Source organism: Mus musculus, chromosome 8 (assembly GCF_000001635.26).
Source record: "Mus musculus strain C57BL/6J chromosome 8, GRCm38.p6 C57BL/6J".
NCBI classification, from domain to species: domain Eukaryota; kingdom Metazoa; phylum Chordata; class Mammalia; order Rodentia; family Muridae; genus Mus; species Mus musculus.
This window is the reverse complement of record NC_000074.6, coordinates 19,237,289-19,260,583: the sequence shown is the minus strand read 5'-3', so window position 1 is coordinate 19,260,583 and position 23,295 is coordinate 19,237,289. Positions and strand designations below refer to the sequence as shown.

The following is a 23,295-nucleotide window of genomic DNA, read 5'->3' as shown; positions in this document are numbered from 1 at the left end:
GGGAGCCTTCAGTCAGATAAGATTTTTGGAGGAAGGCAGCTTTCCTCTGTAGGTCTCAGTAGATGGTGCTGTCTCAGGCATGGTGTGGAGATAGACCTGTAGTAATTATAACAAAGGAGCAGAACACCAGCAAAGGATATTTGCATAGTGTGGATAGCAAAAGTTATGCCTGCAATGGTTTGCTTAGGAGCACATCCCAGTCCCTTGTGGATGGCTAAAGAAGAAAATATCATGTTAATTGTATGACTGGAGTAGTCAGTTAACAGTTCTTCTTCTGTAAAAGAAAGCCAGTTATTAATTAAGGATTGGATGACTTTTGCACCTTAAAGGAAATCTTAAACAAGTTGAAAGAATTTTTGGACACATATCATGAATACTAGAGAGAAAAATAAGAGCATTTAGAAAAAGAAACAAGAAAAATTTTTTGTTAAAAGCACAATATAGGTATTCCGGCAGGACAGAGCAGCTTCAATGCAGTTTTCTTGGGCTTATCTGGATGGGGCGAGGGGTATCCTCCGTTTTGTTTTTGCTTTTTTATTTTTATTTTAACTGGAGAGTGAAGGGTTAAGTGTAAGCCAGCCTTGGGGAAGCATCACTTAGCCATGCCCACGAAGGGCCTGCCTTGGCTCTTTTGCCCCTCTCACCTACTGCCAGCCTGCCTCCCAGCCCAGGCCTGTTGGCCAGACCCAGCCTGCCCCATCTTTGTTTCTTTATGCACTGGCCTGTAACTCTACAGCACAGGGCAGGGGCGGGGGTCCAGCGTGGGCTGCAGTTTCCTGCACAGCTGTGGCAGGGAGGGAGCAGCAGAATTCAGGGAAGAGGCAAAAGTTTTTGAACAGGAACTGTCCAACTGGTCAAACAAATGGGTTAAGTGGGAGGGTTTTTGCTGTTTGGCCCAGCCTAGCAGGGCATTCTCAGCCCACTCAGCTGTAATCACTGCCCAGCTGGGCTTGTCTGGAGCAAATAAGGCTACAGAAGTCAGAAAACCAACTCTCTTGTAGTTAAACCTGTAACAAAGAATGGTAAGGGGACCTCATGCCCATTTAATTTAGCCTGCCAAATTAAAGCCTGAGAGCTAGAGGGGAGGGACTACAGAGCTGGCCAGGAACACTTTGGAAAGAAAGAGAGAGAAAAGTAAAAGGCCAGGTTTTTGAACTAGGTCACCCATGGTCTCGGGAAACTTGGAGATGTCCTGTAAGTCTCTGTGCAAAGCATTCTTGAGCTGATTCTGTCTCACATGGATGGCATAACCATCCCTCTGAGACCAGTTGTTGGGAACAAAATAAAAGAAGGGGGGGCCCGGGTGAACCTGGGGAAAAATGGAAGGAAAAATATGCCCACACCCCACCAGATTTTCCCTATTCTCTGGTCAGTCAGGCATGGGAGGGCTGCTATCTACCCTATCCACTCATCCCTGGGTGGGCATTCCTCTGTCCCACTCTTCAGTAAGAGTGCAAGGGGCAGCCCTCCCTGGGGACACACACACACACCGAGCTACTTTATTAAAGCCACCAGGGTTGTGGGAGACAGGGAAGAGGGGAGAAGTTCCCAACATTGACCAGAGTGCAGAGCAGACCTTGAAGGAGCAGAGCAGAGACTCTATGGTTTTAGAGCTTTATTATAGAAATGCAGGAGAAAGAGAGAAGATAGAAAGGAGAAGGAGAGAGAGAGAGAGAGAGAGAGAGAGAGAGAGAGAGAGAGAGAGAGAAGAGAAGAGAAGAGAAGAGAAGAGAAGAGAAGAGAAGAGAAGAGAAGAGAAGAGAAGAGAGAAGAAGACAAAGAGAAAGGGAAGAGGAAAGAGAAGTGAGAGAAGAGGTGAGAGTACAAAGGAATAAAAGAGAGAGGTGAGGGCTGAGCACCCCTTTTTATGGTCTTCACTGTTGCTAGGTAACTGAGGAGGAGTTTAGGCTGAAGGTCAGAAGCTTGGGCCATTGCTTACTTGACTACTGACCATGCTTCTCTTGTAGGGTCTGTGGGAAGTTGTACCTTAGGCAGGGGCCAGAGTTCCAGGAGTATGAGGGAATGCCTACCATGTCATGTAGGTGAATTATGACCATTGGGTTTCAGACCTCAGCTTGACTGGAGACCAGCCTGCAATTCCCCACCCACAATCAACTCTAGCTTTGATTCAAATATGTGAGTTGGATGTGGATGGAAAAGAGATTGCATTCAGAGGGGCAGAAGGGCAGAAAAGTAAGAATAGCACAGGAAGAATTCAACAAAGTCACTTTGTGGTCTCTGACTCAGTAGTGCCATCTGCTGTCCTGCTTCATGAGCACTTGCTGGGCAAATGTACAGCTTCTGTCAGAATGACAAGGTACATGTGAACCAGGCTTGTAGAGAAAAACATTGACTCAGGAAATAGAAGGTATGTTTTTATGCCAGGAAATCACTAACAAATCAAGGAAGAAATAAAGAAAGAAATGAAAGGCATTATAGAATTTAATGAAAATGAAGTCAGAATGTAATAAAACTTATGTGACACAATGAAAGCAATGCTAAGAGGAAAACGCCTGCCTCTAAGTACCTCCAAAAAGAAACTGGAGAAAGCATACACTAGCAGCTTGACAGCATACCTGAAAGCTCTAGAAAAAAAGGAGCAAATGTATACAAAAAGAGTAAATGGTAGGAGATAATCAAACTCAGGGCTGAAGTCAACCAAGTTAAACAAAAGAACTATGCAAAGAATCAACTAAACCAAGATCTGGTTCTTTGAGAAAACCAACAAGATAGGTAACCCTTAGTCAGACTAACCAGAGGGCACAGAGACAGTATCCAAGTAAACGAAATCAGAAATGAAAAGGGAGACATAACAACAGAAAGCAAGGAAATTTTTAAAAATTATCCTACTACAAAACTATTCAGCAAAATTGGAAGTTCTGGATGAAATGGTAAATTTTTAACAATCATCTTTCATCTGGTCAAACAGGAAGCAAACAAAGAAGTCATAATATTTAGATGGAATGGTGATATAAGGATGATAGCATTTTGGGTTGGCTCCTGGCATCTGGCCATGGGGCAGGTTCCTGACACTAGTTGGAAAGACTGTCATTGGTGGGGGATTCTTGTACCTTGAATCACCAGATGTAAGTGCTGTTCTGGATAGAAATGAACAGCAGAGCGAGGATGAGAAGCCCATGTCTAATCCAGTGGGGAAAAGTGCAGCTGCCAGAGTGGAGTCTCATTTTCCTGGAATTGTGGAAAAGCTGAGGGGTCTTAAGGTCTTCAGGTGCTTAAGAGAGCAGACTCCTGTTGGGGTCAATGTGTAGTAACAAGAGTCATTTTAAGATGGAGAGGTACAAGGTATGAGGTTTTATGGCTGGACCCAATGTGAAAGTCCCTCAAATTTAGCAGGTGTGGGGGTCATGAGAATTACCTTGAAAGAGCCCTGCCATTGAGGAGAGAGACGTGAAATATCCAGAGAGGAGAAAAGAACTAGGTCTCCAGTGTTGACAGGCAGTAGGCAGGGGACAGCATGTGGCTTTGGTCGATGGTAGTGACAAAGTTCCACAGAAGAGAGCAGAGGTAGCAAAGTAATGGGGTAAGTAGATGGTCAGGGATGGGAGAGCATTTAGGTGAAAGACCAGGAGTTAGGACCAGATGTCTATACATGAGTTCAAAAGGTGAGGTGAAAAGTGATCCCTCTGGGAGAGCTCATAGCCTGAAAAGAGCCAGAGGCAGGAGTTGTACTGAATTGAGGTGAAGTTCCTGTGGCAGTTTAACAAGAGTGGTTTTTAGGGTGTGATTAGTTCTTTCTACCTTTCCTGAAGACCAGGGGTCATGGTGAATATGAATGTCAGGGATGTCTGGGACTTTAGGTAGAGTTTGAAAAAAATTTGTGGTGCATTCAGGGCATTGTGTGATTTTAGGAAGGCTAGGACACCAAATCAGGAGATGGTCTCTTAGAGGAGAAGATGAGAAACAGTCTGAGCCTTTTTGTTGGTAGTAAGGAAGGCCTCTACACAGGTATGCTTCAAAACACCATTGACCTTGGGCATGTGGGTAAAATTCAGTTTCCAATCAGTTCCAGGAAGGAAACTTCTAGCCTGATGGGTAGGAAAAGGGGTGGTACAATACCTAGAGTTAGAGTCTGACACCTGACAGATTTTGCAGGAGTCAGTGATGGGTTTCAAATAATTTAAGTCAAAAGAATAGGCAGTAGGTGTTTTTTTTTTTTTAATAAAACAACACTTGGCTGTTAGGATGAAAGAGTTGGTGAAGATAGGACAGACTTTGACCAGTGTCTGGGAGTGAAAGTGGAGATGCGGTTTGTAGTGTAAGAATGTCGTGGGTTGGGTGAGATGAGTTTAAGCTCCTAAGGGCCCCAGGTCAAGCTGCCTTGTCAGCTCAGTTGTTTCCCTTAGATACAATAGAGTCATCTGTCTGGTGGGATCTGCAGTGGACAATCACAATAGCTGTGGGGAGGTGGGAAGTCTTTCGCATGGCTGTAATTTGGTTTGCATTAGTTACTGATCCTCCTTTTGTCATAAGTAACTCACACAATATGCAGACACCAGGATTGGAGTATATGGAAAGCATATTTGGAGACTGTGTAGATGTTGAGGGATTGTCCCTGTGGCAGTTGAAAGGTAAAGGTAAGAACTATTAGTTCAGACTTTATTCGTGGTATGAACAGGGAGGTTCTAGTCCTCAACCACCTCTGAATCTGACATGATAGCATAGTCAGATCTTCTGGCCCCTTCATATAAATAGGAGCTGCTATCTGTATGCCAGCTATCAAGGGCATGAGGCAATGTGCCCTCCTGTATGTGTGAAGGATGAGGTAATAATTCCTCTATGGTTTCAGTGCAAGAGTGTGAGAGGGAGTGGTTAAAATTTGGTCAAGGAAAAAGAATGAAATTTTTTGTTTGTTTGTTTGATTTTGTTTGGTTTTTCAAGGCAGTTTCTCTGTGTAGCCCTCCCTGTCCTGGAACTCACTCTGTAGACCAGGCTGGCCTCAAACTCAGAAATCCACCTGCCTCTGCCTCCCAAGTGCTGAAATTAAAGACATGAGCCACCACGTGCAGCAAGAATGAAATAATTAAGAGGCAGGCATGATTGGAAGGTAATTGTGGAGTCTTCTATTATTGCTACCTGAAAGAACCATGGAGGATTTAGACTGTGAGCCTCTGTAAGTTAGGAGCTCTGTCAGAGTATTAGAAGAGAAGATGTTTATAAATGAGCCAAACGTTAGTTTTTTAGATCCTCAAATAAGGAGTTCAGTGGCTGCTAAGGTAAGAATATAAGGTGCCCATCCCTGAATGGTTAGATCTAGTTTTGGTTGACAAGTAAACTACAGGAACAAAGGAGGGTCCCAGTTGGTGATCTAAGACACCAAGAGAAAACCTATCTTCTTCATTTATGTAGAGGAAAAAAGGACAACTCAGGTCAGGGAAGTTTAAGGCTGGGGTGTTGAGGAGACCCTGTTAGAACCTTTGAAAAGCCTGGGTAACAGATATGAGAAGAAGTTCATGTGTGGGGCCTAATGCTGCTTCATATAAGGGGTGGGAAGAATGGAAAAGGAAGGAACCCAGGAAAATAAAAAAAACTGTACTTGGGAGGCAGAGACAGGCAGATTTCTGAGTTCAAGGCCAGCCTGGTCTACCAAGTGAGTTCCAGGACAGCCAAGACTATACAGAGAAACCCTGTCTCGAAAAAAAAAACAAAAACAAAAAAACAAAACAAAACAAAACAAACAAAAAAAACTGGCTATCTCTAGGAATGATAAAATCTCTCCGTTTTTAGAAGGAACAGTTAGACACAGAATTAGATTATTTCTGTCTAAGGTAATAGCCTTGTGGGTTGGGGTAATTGGTAGTCCCAAATAGGTGACATGATGAGTGGACACTGGGACTTTAGAATATGATAACTTTGTGGCTTGACTGAACAGGAAATTTAGAAGAGAAGAGGTGTCACCTTGGCTAATTTTTAGAGGGGGGGACTTCAGAAAAGAATTTTGTCTACATAATGGACAATCAGAGAGAGAGAGAGAGAGAGAGAGAGAGAGAGAGAGAGAGAGAGAGAGAGAGAGAGAGAAACTAAGTCAGAAGAGGGAATCTGGCCAAATAAGTGTGAGCTGTCCAGGAATCCCTGAGGTAGTACTTCAGGTGCACTGAGTAGAAACTGGTCATCAGGGTCAGTCCAGGTAAAGGCAAAGGTGTTCTGGGACTAGACAGAAAAGAATACATCCTTGGGATCTAAGAAGGAGAAATGAGAAGTCCCCAACGGGATAGTGGAAGGAACTGTATAAGGATTAGCCACAACAGGATGGAGAGGAACCACCACCAAATTAATGCACCTGAGGTGATAACCAGGGGATAGGTTCCATTAGGATCTCTAACTTCTAGCATAGGGGTGTTAAAGGGGGAAGAGGTAGGATGGAGGAGTTTTTTTTTTTTTTCCTAAGAGATAAGAGATGATATAGGCTTCAGTCTCCTGAGGCTCTAGGGAGAAAGAGGGTATTGAGCTTGGGTGATGAACCTTGTAGAGTCCAATAACTGGATGACTAGAGAATGATTTTTTAGCAACAGAGGGGTTCTGGATGACCCAGATGCTGGGGTCTACCTGAGAAGCTGGCAAAGGAAACAACATGTTAGATTTTGTAGGTTGAGTGACTAGGAGGAAGAGGAACAGAAGGAGGAAGAAGTGGAGGAGGAAGAGCAGGAGGAGGAGGAGGAGGAACAGGAGGAGGAGAAGGGCTGCTAGTGAGACTGGGTTCAGGCGAATGGGGGGAGCAATAGAAATAGAGGATTCCCAACTTAGCTAGAGGATCCCTTCCCAATAAGGGATCAAGATACATTGGCACTCCCAAAAAGAATGGGTGAGAGGAACACTACTAAAATTTCAACTAAGTGGGAGGATTTGGTGAGGAAGGTAAGGTTATACTCCTACCCCAACCATAGGAGATAAGAAGGAGAGGTGGGTCCCAAAAACTCTGTCAGGACTGAGTAAGTGGTCCCAGCATCCAAGAAGAAGGAGATGGGATGCCCAGACGCCATGATGTTACCCTGAGCTCCCTTCTGGTGATGGAAGTAGTCAGTTGGAGGGATCTCGGGCCTCTTCAGTTGTCCATAGCCAAGCCTAGAAGATCAGCTGGAGGGTTACCTGCAAGTTATGTTCCCCTCTCCTGAGTGGCATAACAGCAATCGACAGACCATTGTCCCTCCTGATGGCACCATGGGAATGGTCCCTTTGTCTTTTGGGGGTTAGGGCAAGCCCTTGCCAATAAACTTGTTGACCAACTTTTTAACCCACATGGCAGTGGCTATCCTGCATGGTGGAGTTCCCTGTGCCCCACAGTGGTGGCTGAGGTACAGGCTATAGAGCCTCAAACTGGCCTGTGTGGTTGCTAGCAAGTCCAGGGCTTCAACACCATTGTTAGTTGAAAAGAGCATATTCCTCGACAGATCATGCCAAGACAGCAGAGTTCACACTTTGTCAGGTCTTTATTAAAAGAGATAAAGAAGCAAAGGGAGAGAGAGAGAGAGAGAGAGAGAGAGAGAGAGAGAGAGAGAGAGAGAGAGAGAGAGTCATTCATGTTTTTTTTTTTTCCTGGCTGTGACATAGGTAACACAGGTGATGAATTTCAGGTGATGCAGGTAACACAAGGTGGGGGGGGGGGGTGCTATGGTTGCCATAGGAATGAACACAGAAGACTCTTATCCTCTAGGATGATGTCATTGCAGGTTTCAGAGGCTGGCTGTAACCAGTTTCTGATGCTAACACTGGCCAATTCCATTGGTGCTCTGCCCTGTATACAAAAAGCTCTGGTCCTATCAGAACATCAAATGGCCACGTAATTTTTAGAACTAAAACGCTATTTAGCTTTTTTTTCCTTTGATACATTTTACCTATGCCTTCAAGGACATTACCTTAAAAAACCAAAATAGCCATTAACATCTTTTCTCAGGTGAGGGTATTTGCTACAAAACCCTTTCGAGTCTGGCCAACCTCTAAAGACCCAGAATAATGCTTCCCTTGTTGCAGGAAAGTTCATCTCACTCCTGCAACAGTCAGCAGTGACTTAGAGCATCAGATAAACAACAACTGTATAACAATAATGATATGGAATATAAAAATAATTCCTTGAGGACAGGGTCTGGGGAGCCAGGTATCAAAATGAAGTGTATGGGTTAAATTCTACAATGAAAAAGTCAAAGGCTGTCCTTGTATAAAGCTCAAATACTGTATTATTTGTGGATATTTTAAATTACTTTCATGTGTGTGTATGTGTGTTACACATCATTTGTTTATGTGTGTGAATACATGTATGTATGTGTATAAAGGCAGAAGGTAAATTGTTTTCTTCAATCACTGTCTAATATATTATTAATTATTATTATTATTATTTGTTTGGTATTTTCCTGTATGTACTGTGTATATGATTGTTATGAAGGCCAAAAGAAAGGGCTAGATCCACTAGAACTGGAGTTACAGAAGGTGATGAGAGGACTCTTAGGTTCTGGGAATCTGACCAGGTCCTCCTGAGCAGCGAGTGCTCTTAAGTGAGGAGCCATGTCATCAGCAGGTCCACCTCCTATTTTCATTTTTGAGATGGATCTTCCATTGAACCTGTGGTAGTGCATTTGCTCTGGCAGGCTGGCTGTTGAGTTTGGAGATCCACAGGTCTCCATCACATCCCCCAGGGCTAGGAGTACAGACATGCTGTGTTCCCTGGTTTATTACATGGGTGCTCTGAATCACATTCATATCTGTATGATTGCACAGCACACGCTTATGGACAGTGCCTTGTCTTCAGACTCCTACTTTAAATTTAATGATACCCTGCATTAAGGTATGTGTCTTCAGCCAACATTCTTTTGTTACATGTCAATCGTGTGACAAGGACTCCTTTAATCAGTTGCAGCTACCCAGGTGAGATATCTTTTCTCTGGGGTCTCACTTCTTCTTTAGGACAGAGATTTTTTAAAATCTGAAGTATCCTAATGGAGCTTAATTATACTCATGAGCATGAATTATATGCACATTAACTGAAAAGCCCTGCCCAAGCCATTCAGGGAGCCCATCATACTGTAAATACACTGATGGGAAGGTCAGGCCTAGGACAGACTCTGAACTTTTGCTTTACTAAACATAGCCTTGTTTTTCTTTACCCTGCTCTTCCTTCTTGTTGCTTTCAATAAAGCCTTGTTTTCCACAAGTTCCTTGTGTCTTATGTCTACATGTAAGAAAGCCCCTCACTGACTCAACTTGGCCATTCAATTAAAATAACATGATGCAATATATCCCATCAGTGGTCAGTACATAAATGAATAAGAGAGTCTGGAACACCACTCAAGAGGTCTCATAGCCAAAGTGTGCATTAAAGTCTTAAACATAACCACACAAGTCATAATTGACTAAGAGGAACAAGCTTAAGGGAAGCTGGGGTGACCTTCTTTGTCTTGCCTTGGGATTGGATGGATGAAGCAAAGAGGTTAAGCAGGCAAAGGGATGAAGAAGACAGACAGGATGGCTGTGTGTGCTGGCTACAGGAAATCAATTAGCATATCAGAGACAGGAACAGATAGCCATAAATATAGCTGGAAACCATAAGAAAGCCCTACTTGAGTCACTGATTGACTTCTGCCAGGATTTTAGAATTCAGAGCAAGAGAAAACAAACTGTGAGCTCACACAGTTCTTACCAACATGCGTTTGCATTTAATCAAGGAACTTTAATTTAGTTTATGTTTTGTTCATCTTCATGGAGGTGCAAATTGTTTTCTTTGGTTCACTGGATCTTTGACTTCTTCTCTATTTTCTCTTGCAGCAGTTGAGACTAGTAACTCCACAACTGCCATTCTGAAGAATGTTGCCCTTGCACAGATACCTGCATATGCCTCCAATCATACAGCAACTTACTGGATTGTTGATTGTTTTGCTAAAGCTGAAAGATAAGTAAGAAAAACCACACATTAGAATTGAAAGTGCCAGGTCAGAAATACATACCAATGTGTTCTTATGATGAGTAGATCCCAGTAGGCTCTTCCCCCAAACAGGGATGTCTGTTTTAGCAGGGCTGAATCCAATTCTTGATAGAGACAGGTACTGTTACAGTATAGAGGGGGTGCTGGTTTTCCTAGGACCCAAATGTTGAAGGGTCTGCCCCACCCCTGACTGGAGTTTTCAGGTACAGCAGGCAGGAGCTCAGAAAAGACTCTTTGTGAGTCCCTAGCTGCTTCTCAGCAGCCCTGCCTTTGCTTTTCCACACACAAGTCCCTACTTCTAGTATCTGAAGCAGACACTGTGACTGTGCACATGAATGTGCATGTGTACACACACATATAGAGGCCAGAGGCTGGCCTAAGACAGGTTCATCAATTTCTCTCTACCTCGTTGTTTGAGAAAGAGTTCCTCACTGGACCTGGAACTAAATCAGTGGAATTGGCTGGCTGACTCACGAGTGTGCCTCTGTGATTCTTAGTCCTAGCAGTACAGATGTGCACAAGATGCTCTCTCTGCTTTTACATGGATGCTAGATCTTCATACTTGCAAAAGTGCATTTATTCACTGAGTCATCTTCCTATTTTTAACTAAGGTATTTTGAATTCTAGGTACCTATTTTAAACTAAGTATTGGACCCAAATCTCGGGGAATAGAACTTTCTTAAGGATAACGTGGTTCCTAAGTAACTTACAATGGAAACCTAAAGAAAAATGAACTTTTTTGATAGCATCCAACGTCTAAAATTAAGTCTTAAACTTATCCTTTGCTCTCCCCACTCCTTCCTTCTTTACATTTCTCTAAAAGTCATAGATAGTGTCTGTATATCTCATGGAACACAGATGTCCTCTGTGAACCAGAACCCAGCAACAAAATGAGTGAAATTATGTTTCTATCTCTATATTTTCTGTCTGATGCAGTTTGAGGCCTTTACTTCATTCGTTCAAATACTCTCTTATTTGCTTTACCTCCCTCTCTTGAACTGTGTATCCTTTTCCTTCTGTTTACCTAATGTGAAGGATGAAATAAACTTAGAGCCTGGAAAGATGGCTCAGCAGTTAGGAGAGCATACCACTCCTACAGAAGACCTGAGATAACTTCCTAGTACCATATCAGGCAGCCCATATGTGCCTATAATTCCAACTCTGAGAGACTGGATGTTCCTTTATGACCTCTGTGATTACTGTAGTGCCTGGCACATTCATATACACAGATCCATATATGTACACATAATTTGAAAGAATATAAAATTATATATTTTGCACAAAATACAGTTTAGGCAGAGTTTGAGAAGCTGTGCTTCATAGCCTCCCTGAGCTCTGAGCCTGATTGTCCCTGTAGACAGTGTGTGTTTAAGGATCTTCCATAGGGGTAGGGTTTCAGGAAGTTCTCAGATAGAGGCTGGGATGATTATTCTGGAGGATTCTCTAGAGTATCAGAGAATCGACACCTTAAATATAAAGATTAGTAAACAAACACCTTTCTGTTCAGGTAAGAATCCAAAATTCTTCATGTTATTATTTTTTTGTTTTTTTAATTAAGTATTTTCTCCATTTACATTTTCAATGCTATCCCAAAAGTCCCGCATACCCTCCCCCCCACACTCCCCTATCCACCCACTCCCACTTCTTGGCCCTGGCATTCCCCTGTACTGAGGTATATACAGTTTGCAAGACAAAGGGGCCTCTCTTTCCAATGTTGGCAGACTAGGCCATCTTCTGATATATATGTGGCTAGCAACACGAGCTCCGAGGAGTACTGGTTAGTTCATATTGTTGTTCCACCTATAGGGTTGCAGACCCCTTTAGCTCCTTGGGTACTTTCTCTAGATCCTCCATTGGGGGGGGCCTGTGATCCATCCAATAGCTGACTGAGCATCCACTTCTGTGTTTGCTAGGCCCCTGCATAGCCTCACAAGAGACAGCTATATCAGGGTCCTTTCAGCAAAATCTTGCTAGTGTATGCAATGGTGTCAGTGTTTGGAGGCTGATTATGGGATGGATCCCCGGGTATGGCAGTCCCTAGATGGTCCATCCTTTCATCACAGCTCCAACCTTTGCCTCTGTAACTCCTTCCATGAGTGTTTTGTTCCCACTTCTAAGAAGGGGCAAAGGGTCCACACTTTGGTCTTCGTTCTTCTTGAGTTTCATATGTTTTGCAAATTGTAACTTATATCTTAGGTATTCTAAGTTTCTGGGCTAATGTCCACTTATCAGTGAGTACATATTATGTGAGTTCTTTTGTGATTGAGTTACCTCACTCCGGATAATGCCCTCCAGGTCCATCCATTTGCCTAGGAATTCTATTAATTCATTCTTTTTAATGGCTGAGTAGTACTCCATTGTGTAAATGTACCACATTTTCTGTATCCATTCCTCTATTAAGGGGCATCTGGGTTCTTTCCAGCTTCTGGCTATTATAAATAAGGCTGCTATGAACATAGTGGAGTATGTGTCCTTCTTACCAGTTGGAACATCTTCTGGATATCCATGTTATTATTTACAAAAGAATCATTCCATAATCTCAAGTTTAGTGGCAAGAGTTAGGAAATGGAAGGCAAGGACTGCAGATGAGCTCAGAATGAATCTACCTGAGGCTCCTGGAAGTCAAAAAGAAGTATTCTTGGCTTATGTTAGCAGTTACACAATACACATTGTCTGAAATGAGCTTAGAAGAAAGAAAGAAAAAAAAGGAAGGGAATAACTGTAGAAGAGGAAATGTATGAGAGACTGAAACAGAGACAGAGAGATGAACACATAACAGAAAGACAGGCATAAGCATATACAGAAAGACTGACAGACATGCACCCACAGAAAAACAGAAAGAGTGAGACATATATATATGGAGAGGTGGAGCCCAAGGCACACACAGAAAAAGAGACAGGAACACACACACACACGCACACACACACGCACACGCGCACACACACACACACACACTGTAGGGAGCTATCTCTTTTTACTTTGGGACCGCGTACTCCCCTGACACACCTGCAAGTGGAGACAGCAGCACCAGGAGAAATGCAAAGAGAAGGTAATGGATCTTCATGGCTGAAGCCTGGTGAGGGGCACAGATGCAGAGGGATTTGAGCTCAGTGCCTTATATAGTGTTATGTGCTACCTCCTCGTTAGGATTTTACACTGACTAGGATGCAAGGACGTAAAATTATGAAACACAGAGCATCTTATCTCTCTTGTCAAATTGGCCCTTTGAGAGCACACTCAGAGTCTCTTATGCAAATGTGAGGATCCCCAGAGGAGTTCCTCCTGCACTGCTGACCATGAGCAGATTCCTGCCCTACTTCTTAGGTGAGCGGGACCCATGCTGTCCTGGGACAGACTTACTGGTTACAATTGGAGCTTACTTGTTTATACCTCAGATATTTGACTTGGTCATCTCAGAGTCTGGCAACAAGATTAGGCCTCAGTGGGGACTCATTTCACCTAGAGTCATTTGGGCTGCTGCATGTAACACATGTGACCAAACGTTCCCCAAGCTTTTCCAAGTAAGAACATGAGCCTAGTCTCATAAATTTCTCCAAGTTACTGCTCAGTAATGGAGTTCATTTCCTACTAAAAACCTCCAGAAACTCACCATACACCCAATGTGATGGACATAAGGCAAGATGGACAGGGAGGAACAGTGTACTGTTTCCTCTTTCAGAGAAAGCAATGAGTTAGTAACAGGTTACCAGAACACAAGGCGCCATTCCTACCTAGAAGAAAACAGCAAGTAGCTGGTTCTAGCTACCAGGTGATGGGCAGCTCTTGGGAATTGCTAGCCTTTGGGTCTGTGGTTCTCCAGTTTCTGAAACAATGTATGTATCAGAGGTGAGGTGTCAAGTTACCTTTTGGATTATATCATGAGAATTCATGACAATGGGACACCAATACTTCCCACCACCTTCCTGTTGTTCTTGATGGGACCTGTTAAGAACAGGTCCCTCCTCCCTAAGGGGAGGCCATGTGGCTCATCTCAGAGTGATTTCTCTTTTATAGTTCATTACCCAGCTGCTCATTTTTGTACTCTAAAATAATTGACAAGAAACAGGGCATAACACATGCCAAGAGCTGAGAAATGAGTATTTATCTAATGGAAAATAACTTAAATAAATCAGGAATTTTTCCCTCCCTACAGGAAGATTAAACAAATGAGCAGAAATCTATAATGCATTGACAAAGGCTATTGTATGGCGTCTCCAGCAAAGACATTTGAGGTTGGAGAATGAAGAGTTTAGACCCACACTAGAATGCCTCACTCTCACTGATGTGCTGTGACAATCCATGGTATTGGGCTTAGAGGACATATTTTGAAACTGGCATTCAGAAGAGATTTAAAAGAAAATCAGACACAGTAAGTATTCATATTTGTGGGCTATTGTATACTATCTCAGTATATAAATACAGTAGGCAAGGATCAATACAGGATAATTAATATATCTATCATTTCAAATTGAATAATTTTACTATACTAAGAGTAGCTTCAATCTCCTCTCATTAGCTTCAGTGATACAATGGAAGCCAGGCATAATTCTATTAAAAAAAGAAAAGAAAAACACTAACTTCCCTCTATTTTCCTTACCCCTACCTTTCTCTGTTCCTTATTAGCCTACTCTGCAATTTGAGGGTTTCTTAAAAGCAGCTGATGATTGATTTATAGTAATGGTTTGCTCCAAAGAGGTACTGTTGCATGTCTGTCTGGGATTGCAGGATTGCCACGTGCCATCTGACCCATCTTCAGACTTTTTTCCCTGTGCAATGCCTGCATGTATTGAAAAAGTATGCTTACTCATCACAAACACTAAGCACAGACAAAAACGTAATGTGGAAAAAAACTAAACTAAACTAAAATAAACTAAAATAAAATAAAGAATGTGGAAAGATCGTTGCCTGCAAATGCTCAGCCTGAATTAATAAACTCACTCTGCATTTGCATAATTTTCTCACTTTCCACAGTAAAAAGCAAATGTACTCATTTTCTATCAATGTGGCCAAACACATTTGACAACTGAACCTTGATGGAATAAAAGTTATTTTGACTCAAGCCTTAGAAACGCAATCCATGGTGTGTGGGCACCACTGCTTTGTGGTCTTTCACAAGCCACACTAAAAATGGCAAGGAGCATGTGGTGAGGTAAAGTCAGTCACCTTCTGATAGCCAGGAAGCAGACAGGAGGGGTCTGGTCTGTCAAGACCCATTGCTGTGCTTTGTGTCCAAACCTAACTCACTAACACTAGGGCAATTTGCAGAATTTCCAACGATCTTCCAGAGGAGTCTCAGACTAACCAAGACTTTAGCACTTATCTTCTTGAGGACAGTTAGGATCTCAGCCAAGCCAGGTTAGGCAGTGAACATTTCCAGTGGAGTGCTGCTAGGTGTGTGTCAACTCTTCAGCTCAGTGGTACATTGTTATACGTGTGTACCCTCTGCCCCAGTGTTGCTTTGTCCTGTCCAGCAGGACCTAGTTATTCATGGGTACGAGGGGAACCACAAAACTGGGAGAAAATGGGAAGGAGAGAAAGGAGAAGCGGAGACCAAGAAGAGGTTCCTATCAAGGTATCAGTTTATTAGGCTGAAATGCCAGGTTTTAAGCATACAGTGAGGGGAATAGGGAGGGGTTGAGGGGAAATTAATAAAGAACAATGAAGTGGGCATCTGGGAACATGAAGGCCAAAGTCAGGCTCCAAGGGGTGGGTACTCTGAGTCTTATCTCCGGAATATGAATCCTCCTTAACAGCCTTGGGTGTCAGGCTGGGCTCAGCACGTAACTCATGTCCTTGGAAGTCTTGGGAATCAGGAAGAGATAAGGAAGAGGGGACTATAATTCAGCTTTTACAGCCTCAGGGTCCAGGAAGGGAACAGGAAGGAGGGAGTGACGACCAGCTCCTTAGCACAAGGCCATTTGGCTTGTTAGGGTGGGAGACTGTGAAAGGCTTGCTTTCTCACGGTATGAGCTCCAACATTGCTTTGCTGCAAGTGTGTGCTCCCAAAGTGTAGTGGGCTGCTCTGTGTGCAACTCAACTCCAGTGTGTGTGTGTGTGTGTGTGTGTGTGTGTGTGTGTGTGTGTGTATGTGTATGTGTGTTTGTGTACGTGTGTATATGAGTATGTGTGTATGTGTGTGTATGTGTATGTCTCTATATGTGTATATGTGTATGTGTGTTTGTGTATGTGTGTGTATGAATATGTGTGTATGTGTGTATGTGTATGTATATGTGTGTGTTTGTGTATATGTGTGTATGAATATGTGTGTGTCTGTGTATATGTGTATGTGTGTGTATGTTTTTGTATGTGTGTATGTGTATATGTGTATGTGTACGTGTGTAGATGTGTGTGTATGTATATGTGTGTATATGTATGTGTGTGTATGTGTATGATTATATGTATGTGCATGTGTATTTGTATATGAATGTGTTTGTGTGTGTGTATGTGTGTGTGTGTTCACCTCCAGCTGCAGTGGTGGTTTCCTATGTTGCCACAAATTGTCTTCCATGGTGCTCTGCCCTGTGTGCACCCTTAGCTCTAGTTCTGTGTGAAACCAAAGCGTCCTGTCATTTTTAGAAGTACAAAGCTACTTAGCATTTTATTGCTTATATCCAATTTACCTGTGTTTTCAAAAGTCAGACCCTCAAAAAAAAAAGCCATTAAATTCTTTTCTCAGGTGAAGAAATTTTCTACAAAAATTTTGATATCCTGACATCCTGTAAAGTCCCAGAATGATGGTTCACTTGCTGCAGGAAACTTCATCTCATTCCTGCAACAGTCAGCAGTGACTTTGAGCATCAGTTAAACAACAAGTTTATAATAGATAAAGGTATGAATTATTAAAAATAATTCTTTGAGACAGGGTCTGATGAGCCCAGCATCAAAATGAAGTGTGTGGATTTGTAATGCAATCAAAAGATCAAATGCTATCCTTGAATAAAATCCAAATACTTCATTTATTTTTGGATATTTTAAATCACTTTCATGTTTGTATATGTGTATTATACATCATTTGTTTTTATGTGTGATTGCATATGTGTGAAATCTGAACATAGTGTTTTCTTCCATCACTGTACTTTATTTTTAAATTATTATTATTAATTATTATTCATGTTTGGTGTTTTTCTAATATGTACTGTATATATGCTTGGCATGAAGGCCAAAAGTAGGTGCTGCAGCCTCTAGAACTGAAGTTCCAGAAGGTGATGAGAGGCCTCTTAGGTCCTGGGAATCTAACAAGGTCCTCTAGAGTAGTGAGTGCTCTTAAGTGAGGAGCCATCTCTCCAACAGGTCCACCTCCTATTTTCATTTTTGAGATGGAGCTTTCATTGAGCCTGTGGTCATGCATTTGGTCTGGCAGGCTGGCTAGTGAGTTTGGAGATCCACATGTCTCCATCCCATCCCCCAGGGCTAGGAGTATAGACATGCTGTGTTCCCTGGTTTATTGCATGGGTGCTCTGAATCAAACTCATATCTGTAAGCTTGCACAGCACACACTTATGGACAATGCCCTGTCTTCAGACTCCTACTTTAAATTTAAAGATATACTGCATTATGGTATGTACCTTTAGCCAACATTCTTTTGTTACATGTCAATGTGACAAGGACTCCTTTTGTCAGTTTTGTCTATCCAGATGAGATATCTTTGCTCTGGGATCTCATTTCTTCTTTCAGAATAGAGGTTTAGAAAATCTAAGGTTTCCTGATGGAGCTGCATTTTATGCATGGACATAAATTGTATGCACATAAACAGAAGAGCCTTGCCCAAGCCACACAGTGAGCCCATCATACTTTTAGAGCTCCATTGGGAGGACAGGCCTAGGACAAACTCTGACACCTTTCCCTTACTAACCATAGCCTCGCTTGATCCTTACCCTGCTCTTCCTTCTCATTGCTTTCATTAAGGTCTTGTTTTCTGTAAGTTCCTTGTTTCTTATGCCTATTTATAAGAAAGCCCCCTACTGACTCATCTTGGTCATTCAGTCTAAAATAAGATGATGAAATATTTCCCATCAGTGGCCAGTACATAAACGAAGAAGAGCAAACTCACACCCAAGCGCTCTCATAGCCAAAGTGTGTATTAAAATCTTAACCAAACCACACAAGGCATAAATGACTAAGAGGCACAAGGTAAAAGGAATCTGGAGTCACCGTCTTTGCCTTGCATTGGGATTGGATGGATAAAGCAAAGAGTTATGGAGGCAAATGGATATAGAAGGTCGGCAGGATGTGCATGTGCACTGGCTACAGGAAATCAATTAGCATATCAGAGACAAGAACAGGTATCTATAAACCAAGGAGTTTAAGAGAGAAGTGCTTGTGTCACAGATTGACTTGTGCAAGGATTTTAGATTTCATCCCAAAAGAAAACAAGCTGTGAGGTCACATAGCTAGTAGGCAACAAGTCTTTGTATTTAAGCAAGGAACTTTAGTTTGGTTTAAGTTGTGTGCATCTTCATAGAGGAGAAAATTCTGGTGTTTTCTTTGGTTCACAGGACCTTTGTCTTCTTAACTATTTTCTTATGCAGCATTTCATACTACGAAGGCCAGACATGCCAATCTCTCTAGTGCCAGAAACACACTGACCCCAGCAGACACCTCTTATTGAACTAATTATTTGGATACAAGCTGGAATATAAATAAAAAACAAGACATTACATTTAGTAGTGCCACATCAAAAATACATACCAAAGTGTTATTATCTTGAGTAAGTCTCAACAGGCTTTTCCCCAAAAACTGGGATATCTGTTTTAGCAGGATTGAATCCAGTTCTTGATAGAGACAGGCACTGTTGTTGTGTAAAGGGGATGCTGGTTTTTCTAGGACCCAAATGTCGAGTGTCTGCTCCACCCCTAACTGATTGGAGTTTTCAGGGCCAGCTGGTAGAAGCTCAGGAAAAATTCCATGTGAGTCCCTAGCTGCCTCTCAGCAGCCCTGCCTTTGCTTTTCTGCACACATGTCCCTTGTTCTGGTATCTGAAACAGACACTGAGTGTGACTTTACACATGAATGTGCATGTGTGCACAAACATATAGAGGCCAGAGGTTGGCCTAAGACATGTTCATCATTTCCTCTCTACCTCATTGTTTGAGACAGAGTATCTCACTGAACCTGGAACTAAATCAGTGGGACTGGCTGGCTGGCTCCGCAGTGTGCCTCTGTGATTCATACTATTAGTATTACAGTTGTGCACCAGAGGCTCTCTCTGCTTCTACATGGATACCAGATACTTGCACAAGTGCATTTACTCACTGAGTCATCTTCCTATTTTTAACTAAGGTATTTTAATTTCCAGGTACCTATTTTAAACTAAGTATTGAAGCTAAATCTCAGGGAATAGGACTTGCTTAAGGATAGCTTGATTCCTAAGTAACTTACAATGAAAACCTAAAGAAAAATGAACTTTTTTGATAGCTTCCAATGTCTAAATTTAAGTCTTAAACTTATCCTTCACTCCCTCCCCCTCCTTCTTTGCATTCCTCTAAATGTCAGACAGAGTTAATGTCTGTATATCTCATGGAACAGAGATTCTCCTCTGTAAACCAGAACCCAGCAACAAAATGAGTGAAATTATGTTTTTATCTCTATATTTTCTGTCTGATGCAGTTTGAGGCCTTTGCTTCATTCATTTCATGTTCTCTCTTGTTTCAGTTCTCTGTCTTGAGTGGTACATCCCTTTCCTTCTGTTTACTTAATGTCAAGGATGAAATACAACCTGGATCCTGGAAAGATGGCTCAGCAATTAGGAGTGCATACTGCTCCTGCAGAAGCCCTGGGATAAATTCCTAGTACCACATCAGGCAACCCATATGTGCCTATAACCCCATCTCTGAGAGATTGTATGTCCTTTCATGGCCTCTGTGGGTACTGTAGTGCTTGGCACATGCACATGACAGATCCATACATGTGCACATAATTTAAAAGAATATAAACATTTTTCACAAAATACAATTTCAGCAGAGTTTGAGTAACTGTGATCCATAGCCTCCCCTGAGCAACTGTAGACAATGTGTGCTTAAGGGTCTTCCATGGGGATATAGGGAGAGGAAGTTCTCAAAAAGAGGCTGGGCTGCTCATTGCAAAGAATTCTCTAGGGTAAGCAGAGACTATATTCCTTAAATGTAAATGATTTCGAAATGAATACCTTTTTTCAGATAAGAATCAAACATTCTTCATATTATCATTTTTAAGCTACCTATAAGAAACTCATTTCATAATCTTAAGCTTAGCACCAGGAGTTAGGAAATGGAAGTCATGTGATGCAGATCAGATGAGAATGAGTCTACCTTAGGCTCCTTCAAGGGAAAAATAAAGAATCCTTGGTTTCTTTCAACAGTCACACAATACACATTTTCAAAAATATGCTTAGAAGAAAAAGATAAAAGGGAAAGTAAGAAGGGCAGGAGGGAAAAAGAAAGGCACACAGAGACAGAGACAGAGAGATGGACACATATACATAGAGACAGGCATGCACAGAGAGATAGACACACAGAAAGACCCAAATACAGAGTAACAGAGAGAGAAACATAGAGAGAGGAGACACCACACACACACACACACACACACACACACACACGCACGCACGCACGCACGCACGCACGCACGCACGCACGCACGCACGCAATCACTATAGGAAAATGTTTCTCATTTTACTTTGGGACCGTCCTACTCCCCTGCCTTACCTGCACATGGAGAGAGCAGCACCAGGAGAAATGCAAAGAGAAGGTAATGGATCCTCATGACTGAAGCCTGGTGAGGTGCAGAGATGCAGAGGGACTTGAGCTCAGTGCCTTAGATAGGACCAGGTGCTCACACTAACCCCTGGATAGATTTCCACACTGATTAGAAGCCCATCAATTACACTTATGAAACACAGAGCACCTTACTTCTCTTCTCATGGAGTGGCCCTCTGAAAGCACACACGGTATCCCTTATGCAAATGTGTAACCCTAGATGATTTCCTCCTGCACTGCTCACCAAGAACAGCTTCCTGCCCTACATCTTAGATGAGGGGAAGACATGTTTTCCTGGAACAGACTTACTGGTTACAATGATACCTTACTTGCCTATACCTCAGACATTTAATTTGGTCATCTCAGAGTCTGGCAATAGGCTTAGGTCTCAATGGGAACTCATTTCACCAAGATCCTTCTGTTTGGGCACAGTCAGCTGCTGGATGCAGAAGAATGTGAGCCAAGTCAAGGTTCCCCCAAGCTTTTTGAGGGCAGTACATGAGCCTAATCTCATAGATTACTCCAAGTTATTGCAGTGATGAAATTCATTTACTATTAAAAACTTCCAGCAACTTACCATCCACCCAATGTGATAGGCATGGAGTCAGATAGGTGTGCTATGTCCTGTCTCAGAAAGCAAAAAGTTGATAACATTTTACCTGAACATGGGAACCCATATTTACCTAGAAGAAACCATTGAATAGCGACTTCTAGCCACAAGGTGAAGGACAACTGTGGGACTTGCTAGCCTTTGGGTCTGTGGTTCTGTACTCTCTGAAATAATGTGAGTATCAAATGGGAGGGATCAAGATACTTTTTGGGATCTTTTATGAGAATCCATGACAGTGGGACTCCAGTCCTTCCCACCATCTCCTTGTTGTTCTTGCTCAAATCTGTTCTGAGGAAGACCATGTGGCTTGATTCTGAGAGAGGTCTCTTGTAAATTCCATAACCCAGCTATTTATTTTTATCCTAGAAAACCACTGATGATTATACATTCCCCAAGGCAAGAACTGAGAGACGAGGATTTTGTAAGGGAAAATATGTTACATAAATCAAGATTTCTTCCTACCTACAGGAAGATTAAACAAACAGCCAGAGAAGCAAAAATCTATAATGTATGAACAGTTTTGACAAAGGCTCTTGTATGGAGTTCCCAGCAAAGAGATTTGAGGCTGGAGAATGAAGAGTTTGGACCCACACTAGAATGCCTCACTCCCACTGCTGTGCTGTGAAAACCCAAGGCATTGGACTTGGTAGGCATATTTTTAAACTGGCATACACAAGAGATTTTAAAATAAAAGCAGATACAGTAAGTATACATATGTGTGGACTATTGTGTACTGTCTCAGTAGATATATACCCTAGGCAATGATCAAATCAGGATAATTAGTTTATCCATCACTTCAAATTGAGTAATTTTACTATACTAACAGTGTCTCCAATCTCCTCTCATTGTCTTCAGTGATACTAATATACAATAGATGCAGTAGAAGCCAGGCATAATTCTACTATCTTTTTTTTTTTTTAACACTAACTTGTAGCCTTCACGAGCCTTGAGTAGGCTGGCTTTGACCTTGCTGCCACTGAGTATGAGACCACCTGGGGTGGAACCTTCCAACTTAGATGGCTCTATTGTTCTGTCACCTGCCTGCTGCTCTTCTCCAAGACACTGCTACCTGCTGAGAGGCCTTTGAGATATTCCAGAGACAGCATCTGGCAGATCCACCTACAGGCTGGCAACAGGCAACAAGAAGTAGTAGACTGGCAAGGGGGCCAGAGGGGGGGGGACTCCCCTCTTTATAAGCACAGACTCTTAGTAAACTTGGGGGCCTTGAACAGAAACATGTCTTGGCCTCCATTATTTCTCTCGCTGTTTCCTTCCATACATCTCTGGCCTCCCACTCAGGAACCCAGTTAGTGTGGCCGCAGGTGGTTTACACTAACTTCCTTCTATTTTCCTAACCCCACTTTCTCTGGTCATCATTAGCCTACTCTGCAATTTGAGGGGTTCTTAAAAATAGCTGTTGATTGATCTGTAATATAGTTTGATCCAAAGAGGAAGTTTCTGTTGGATTAGGGAATGGCAGGGCTGGGTTAGGGTAAATTTGCATGTTATAAACAAGTTATGTCTGGTGTTGGAGGATTGCCACATGCAGTCTCACCCCTCTCTGGGACTTTGTTTCCATGTGTGATACAGGTGTGTATTGAAAAAGCATGCTTGGGCTGGAAAGATGGCTCAGCAGTTAAGAATACTAACTGCTCTTCTAAAGGTCCTGAGTTCAAATCCCAGCAACCACATGGTGGCTCACAACCATCTATAATGAGATCTGAATCCCTCTTCTGGTGCTTCTGAAGACAGCTACAGTGTAGTTAGATACAATAATAAATAAGGTTTTTTTTTTTAAATATATAATCCCTTAATTTAAAAGAAAAAAGAAAAGGCATGCTTACTCACTCCTAAAGCTAAGACATTTCTTCCAGGCCAAGGAAGCACAGACAAAAACTTAATATAGAAAGATAGTTGTCTGTAAATGCTCAGCCTGAATTAATGCACCATCCCTCTCCATTTGCATAATTTCCTCACTTTCCAGAGTAAAAAGTAAATGGATTCATTTTCTGTCAGTGTGGCAA

At 42.3% G+C, this 23,295-nt stretch overlaps 2 protein-coding genes across 2 annotated transcripts; both read right to left on the bottom strand.

Annotated features, from left to right (window-relative positions):
* Positions 1-9,755: 9,755 nt before the first annotated feature.
* Positions 9,756-12,992, bottom strand: Defb5 (defensin beta 5). Its single transcript, NM_030734.2, has 2 exons — positions 12,931-12,992; positions 9,756-9,888 (listed from the first exon to the last, which is right to left on the bottom strand). Exons 1-2 carry the CDS (start codon positions 12,990-12,992, stop codon positions 9,756-9,758), a joined length of 195 nt encoding a protein of 64 aa, NP_109659.2.
* A 5,448-nt stretch (positions 12,993-18,440) lies between these two features.
* On the bottom strand, positions 18,441-20,668 carry Defb46 (defensin beta 46). Its single transcript, NM_001025351.1, has 2 exons — positions 20,611-20,668; positions 18,441-18,556 (listed from the first exon to the last, which is right to left on the bottom strand). Exons 1-2 carry the CDS (start codon positions 20,666-20,668, stop codon positions 18,441-18,443), a joined length of 174 nt encoding a protein of 57 aa, NP_001020522.1.
* Between the last annotated feature and the right edge of the window lie 2,627 nt (positions 20,669-23,295).